Raw genomic sequence first — 6,503 nt, 5'->3', positions numbered from 1 at the left:
AGAACAGAGCCCTGAGGGACCCCTGTAGTTAATTGACAAGGGGCGGACTCCGACCCTCTCCAAGTAACCCTGTAGGTGTGGTCTTTGAGGTATGAGGTGAGGAGGGAAAGTGCAGAGCCTGAAACTCCAAGTTTTTGGAGAGTGCTAAGGAGGATCTGATGATTCACCATGTTGAATGCAGCAGACAGGTCCAGAAGGATGATGACAGAGGAGAGGGATGCTGCTTTAGCCGTGTGCTGTTCCTCAGTGACAGCAAGGAGGGCAGTTTATGTTGAGTGACCTGCCTTGAAACCAGACAGAATATAATAATTAAAGATAATACACTATGGATCCTAAGAGAATTATGTCCAATATTTTCAAATGACACTGAATCTGACCACCTGTTGAGGTGTTTGTACAGATGCCGCATTGTGAAATTTAAGAATATTTTATCAAATTCTTAATCTTTCAATTTAGTCGCTATCTGCTTCATGAACATTGACTTCTCTGAGTGATTCAAAGCATTTTCCGCATTTTGACAATCACAGGAAATTGTTTTAATTCAGATGTGGGTCATATGTGATCACATTAAATTCAGCTTCAATTTTTATATTTTATGTTGTCATTTTGAGGCGACACAAACCCGCTTATAGCGATCTTGATGACATTTTAAAAGGGATTTTGTTCCATAAACATTTTTAGTAAGTGTGTTTTTGAGAAATATCTGGCATTAATGTCATGTTTTTACTGGTTTCAAAAAATGTTATTTAGACATTTTATCAAAGAGGTTTCACAGGCAGTATGAGAACAAATAAAGACCTTCTTGAACGTTAAAACACCAATAAGCTGTTTCAGATGAAAAAGGTTTGTAACACAGTTACTTAACCAAAACTACTGTATACCAGCTCTCATCCTTCAATATCATGTGGTTGCACTTTTGTATCAATGCCCCAATTCATTTAGAAATGACTGAACTGTTTTGCACCACTGTTGTTTTTCATTTAAGGGCCAGAGGAAAGACAGCGTGGTGCTGGCTCAACCTTTCCAAACAGCACCTGTGCAAACTGTTTTTCTGTGCCCCACTCACAGCTCCATCTATCTTGCTCTAACCCACTCTGTAGATGAGCTCTGCACTGTGCTAGGGGAAGAATGAGGCCAGCTAAAATCAAACATTAATCAGCTGCCTTTTTATAAGACAGAGGGAGCGCCTGCACTCCCTTGGTCCCCCCCCCCTTCTTGCCCTTAGCCTGCCCTACCACCAAATGTTAATGTGACTGCCATTACTCATTTATGAGCTGCCCGCTGCCTGCTGCCCAGAGCCTGTTGTCCGGGCTCAGGCTGGCGCTCTGCTGCTGGACGTCTGTGCCAGGGCATTCAGCGCAGACACGGCCAGGTTTGTTTTAACAAGAAGAACATTGTTGGCTGGCGCTGTTTTACTGAAATAAGACTCTGCTGTTATTGGAGAAGTTGTCAGCTGTGAACACGGTGTCATATTTTCAGTGGGTGATGTATAGAGTAAGACAAAACAATTAGAAAACGCCGCTGTCGTCAAAACTGAGAGGATCGCTCTTTCACATAAGACCCAAGGCAAGCTGTCCAACTTTTTATTCAGTAAGTGGGCAATACGATATGATGTATTCACATTTGGATGGTTGTAATTGGACATAAATCTTGCTAAATTGCCTCCATGGTGAGACCAAGTACCTCGATATGTGCAGACAGGCAGCTTTGGAGAGTTAGAGCTGAGTGCTGGTTCTTGGTTTCTAGGACGCAGAGCCCAGCAGGAGTCATTCTTATTCTTAGTAGTGACATCAAAAGAAGCAAGGTGAGACACAGACACACTCTCTCCTGACAGCGTGTGAAGAGTTGCCATCAGTGTCAGAAATTAATGAAGGAAGGGAAGAGCGGGTCGTTTACTCACGTGTGTCTGGACCTGCTGTGAAGAGGGTAAAGATGAAGAGTGAGAAATACAATAAAAGAAGAGGAAGGTGAAGATTGGATGCGTTTGTGTCACAGCTTTTTCTCTCCTCTGTGCTGCTGCTGAAGGTGTTGCTTAGTGTGAAGTGGCTGATGATCCAGGATCCCGCTAACTGTCACGCAATCCCTGTTTCCCAGATGGCTTTGCTCTTTGCCTCACCTTTCCCCCCCTCTGGGGCCTACTGCTTCAATAGAAGAGTGGACACAGTCCAGTGGAGCCTTCACTGTTTCCATGTATGTTTAATGCCTGTACTAGAATTACCACGTATAGCACTCTGCAGCACATGTCCATATTTTGTTGTTACTGTGTTGGCTGCTTCGTACAAATGAGTTCTTTCTTGGAAACATAACGGGGAGCTTTAACCTTTGTTACATGCTGAATATTTAAAATATAATCAATAAACAGTGTAACTCAGCCTATACCTTCCACTGCTGCGGATGAGGGCACGGCGCACAAACAGAGTTTCATGTTTATTTTAAGGAAACTCGCCCAAGGACAGAGTCTTCTCCTTCATCTCATTCTTGCCTACGGAGCCTCATATATTTGTGGCCTTGGGGGGGATTCCCAGCATGCAGCAGAAACAGGAAATGTGTAGCCTATGGCTAAAAGTGAGATACTGTTGCAAGAGTGTTACACAGTGCACATACACACAAGTATACTTCTCTCCTCTGGAAGTGCTAATCCCCAAGAGATGAAAGGAGCATCCCACTGCTCTCTGATCCCGGTGGCCTGCCGCGGCGCTCCATTTGGTGCCTGCATGGCGGGGAGACTCAGACCGGCTGATGCTGCTTGGTGTCCTTGACCGAAGCACAGATGTGACCTAGGCCGAGCCCAATGTGGATCCAGAAGGTTCCCTATCAGAAATCGATGTCCATTTAATGCCCCTTTCATTCAAGCTCTGTTTGTGATGTGTCTGTATCTCCATGGAGATGGGAAGAAAAGGGAGGGGCTAAGAGATAAGAGAGATAGAGAAGATGTGTGCACCCCTTCTCACCTCCCTGAATCATGAAGTTTCCTCATGGGAAGCCAGGCGCTAATGCTAGATTAACTATCTCCTCTTCATTGTAGGAAACAGAGTCCTCTGCTCAACCTTGATGCTTTGAAGTGGTGCAGAAGTCCATTGACCATGTCTGCTTTTATTATGTACAGTGGGGCTAAAAAGTATTTAGTCAGCCACCAATTGTGCAAGTTCTCCAACTTAAAAAGATGAGAGAGGCCTGTAATCTTCATCCTAGGTATACCTCAANCATCCCTAATTTTTAATCCTCCACAACAGCCACATCCTCTCCCAGAATGCACAGGGGTAGAGGAAGAGATGGTCATTGATTTCAGGAGGGTGAGGACGTCTCCTCTACCCCTGTGCATTCTGGGAGAGGATGTGGCTGTTGTGGAGGATTAAAAATTAGGGATGTCCCGATCCGATCACGTGATCGGGGATCGGGGCCGATCACGTGATTTTCCAAAGATCGGAATCGATCGGAATCGGGAGCCAGGAGATCGGGGATCGGGGAAAGAAAATGTTTTTTTATAAAATATTTTTATAATTTTATTTAATGTTACAAAACAAAAATGACCATGTTCACATCTTAAAGTCATCCTGAGGCCTTAGTTTTGGTTTAAAATTACACAACATCATGTATGTGTTGCTTCTTTTGGGCTTGTTTTCATATACCTGGTTGCTTATTTCTCTCAAATCTGGCAACCGAGTGGGCAGGGCGCAGTGTCTAATAGTAGCAGTAAGCTAACGAGAGGCTACGTTCAGCTGGTGACTCGGGACACAGAAAATGTCAGGAGTTTGGAACTATTTTAAAATTGAAAGCGAAGGCAGTGTAACAGCCAGATGCAATGTTTGCGAGGCGGAGGTTCCGCGTGGTGGAAAGAACAGAGCCTCGTTCAACACAACCAATCTTATACGCCACCTGAGAAACAAACACCAAGAGGAACACGAGGAGTACACATCGACCACTCGGGCAAAGGCACTAAAACAACCGACACTTTCTAAGACTTTGAAAAGGAAAGAGAAAACGTCCCAGAACAGTGACAAGGCCAAACAAATAACAGCCAAGATAGCTGAATTCATCGCGTTGGATGACCAGCCGTTATCTGTGGTGGAGAACGTGGGGTTTCGCCGTCTCATGGAGCACTTGGAGCCACGTTACGAGTTGCCTTCTCGTCATTTCTTTACAGAGAAAGCTCTGCCTGCCCTTCATAACAAGCTTCGTGGCCACCTGCAAGCCCTGTTAACAGACGTGCCTGCTTTCGGGTTTACCACAGACATATGGAGTTCTTCTGTGTGTCCAATGTCACTCCTTAGCTTCACTGCACAGTGGATCGACTCGCAGTTTAATTTACAACATGCGACCTTGCACGCTCAGAACTTTCGCGGATCTCACACAGCAGATCGTGTGAGAGAGGCCATCGAGGGGATGCTTAACAGTTGGGGAATAGATAAGCCTCGTTCTTTGTTGTGGGTAATTGTTACATTTATCTGGCGCGGCCTAAACTGGTTAGAACGGCTATGGCTAAAAAGCGGCTAGGCTAACGTATTTTTTTTTTTTTTCGGTAAGTTCAACAGGGAATCATAAAAAATACAATTATACTGTCATGGGTTTGATGGTAAGTAGGTGGGGCTACCCTATATCCTATAGAAGAAAGTGTCGTCGTAACCCCGTATTACGGATCTAGTCACCAGGTGGTGTTTTCATTGTTACATTTCGTTTACCTCACGTCTATCACGTCGATTGGTTTTGATTTATTGAGATGAACCTTCTCATGCACTGATCGGAAGTGATTCCAAGTGTAAGTCAGTGTTTATTTATTATTTTATTCTTATTTTTACACTGAAATCGACCGGTCTTAAGATGGAATTCGTGATTGACTCAGATCATAATCACGTTTACGTCCTGTTATCGTCGAAGTGTATTGTACTTCATTGTCTTTCTAATCATTAAAGGTAAGAATGACGCCGAATTGTGTTAAGTCTTATATTTACGATTGTTTTACCTATATTTTAACGGCGTTCGCGTGGCAAACGAAGAAAACAATTTAGTTCCCTGCAGTCGGAGAACTTACGATTCGACGGTGAGATGAAAGAATGCAGGTGAGAGTCCGAGTGTTAATTCCACCTCCAACCAAGAATTCTTTTAGTACGTAGACATGGGACGGAGTCCCAACTCCCTCGGCCCCAAGGAAAAGAGTAGCTTCCCTGCAACGCTGTGACGTGATTTCTCAGAGAGTGACAGGTGTCTCCAGTCCCCCGGTGTCTCTTTGGACACAACGTTGTCATCGGTCCGACGTCCCCTTGGAACTTCGGTAATAGAAAGGTCATCACCATCTCCTAACGAAAAGGATCGCACGACAAACGAGACTCCTCTATCCAGACATGGACGGCTGTAGTCGGACTACGATGAGTGCGGCTGGCCGGGAGAATCGACTACGAGAAAGAGTTGCTAGAGCAGGTTCTGCGGCGGGTCCACGACGAACGGAAGACCGCAACACAGAACGCGTATCCGAGACGACCGGAGCACCGAGCGAAGGTGAACGTCGGGAGAGATAGCAAACGGGGTGGAGGTCGCTACTCCCAATAGCACCCGTTCGGAGTCTAACAGACTGAAACAACCTTCCCCTTTTTAGACTTTTATCATTACATTGTTAATGGGTGTTGTTTCTTTTTGTAGTTCTGTTCTTCTGTGGTGTGTCGGGTTGTCAATTCAGTCCGTTGACGGACAATGAAGGTATGTTGAGATTAGTAATTGTTGGATGTAAATTTTCCCTTTCTGTTTAACCTTTAACCGGAACTTATTACTTATGACGCAACCGAAAATATATGTATTAAAGTATTGCATCTATCCTATGCTAATATTATCGTAAGTATTACCGGATGTAATTACGAATGACATGAACCGGACAGAACATAGAACCCTAGTGATCTCACGCGCCTACGAAGATGTCACCGAAGAGCGAGATGGAGTCGTTTCGCGCCAGCAGGTTAGCACGAGATCCTCGGCACGAGAGTAACGAAGACTGGGGGACCTAGCTCACGGCAGAAGAGGGCCTCTCTCGATGTGCAAAACTCCGCGACAATAACGTCCCTACTGTAGTCGACTCTACGTCACCTAACGGGCTGTAGGGACCACTCCAAGCGAGTCTTTACGCTCGAAAGTGCGAGTCGACAGAAGAGTAGTCCCAGGTGACGGCAAAGCGACAGTCACACCGGACCGGTCCGCGACATCCAGTCCGATCGTACAGTGTCGTCTCTCTCGGGTGAAAACGAGGTCCTACGAGACGTCGTACATCCTCCGACGACAAGGTAGAGTGAACGTAGCGACGGACATCTGCGAACTGCAGGTAGAAGTCTAGGAAGACCTATAGGAAGGTTTCCGGTCCCTTATCCGGTGGTTAGGCAGATACTGCGACGCGACTCTTGTCGTCTGGAGTCGTGTCGTTCAACCTCGCACACACGTGTGTGTCGGGTGTTGAGTAATAAAGGAGGTATAGTAGGTACCGAAAGTGGTATAAAAGCGCGCCAATAGGGCGTTTCACTGTA

The 6,503-nt window shown here is 45.5% G+C and overlaps 2 protein-coding genes across 2 annotated transcripts in view; both read left to right on the top strand.

The window, feature by feature from the left end:
• LOC104963762 (forkhead box protein P1-like) overlaps positions 1-6,503 on the top strand; it is a 924,791-nt gene that overhangs the window by 150,462 nt on the left and 767,826 nt on the right. The window lies entirely within an intron of this gene.
• LOC104963766 (hormone-sensitive lipase-like) overlaps positions 5,364-6,503 on the top strand; it is a 12,837-nt gene continuing 11,697 nt past the window's right edge. The window contains exons 1-3 of the mRNA XM_010792407.1: positions 5,364-5,493; positions 5,635-5,691; positions 6,087-6,304. Of these exons, the coding sequence (XP_010790709.1) occupies positions 5,364-5,493; positions 5,635-5,691; positions 6,087-6,304 (405 nt within the window). The remainder of the gene's footprint in view (positions 5,494-5,634; positions 5,692-6,086; positions 6,305-6,503) is intronic.

The sequence above is a fragment of the Notothenia coriiceps genome, unplaced genomic scaffold (assembly GCF_000735185.1).
Source record: "Notothenia coriiceps isolate Sejong01 unplaced genomic scaffold, NC01 NC01_scaffold00036400, whole genome shotgun sequence".
In the NCBI taxonomy this organism is placed as follows: domain Eukaryota; kingdom Metazoa; phylum Chordata; class Actinopteri; order Perciformes; family Nototheniidae; genus Notothenia; species Notothenia coriiceps.
This window is presented reverse-complemented; position numbering and strand designations above follow the sequence as displayed.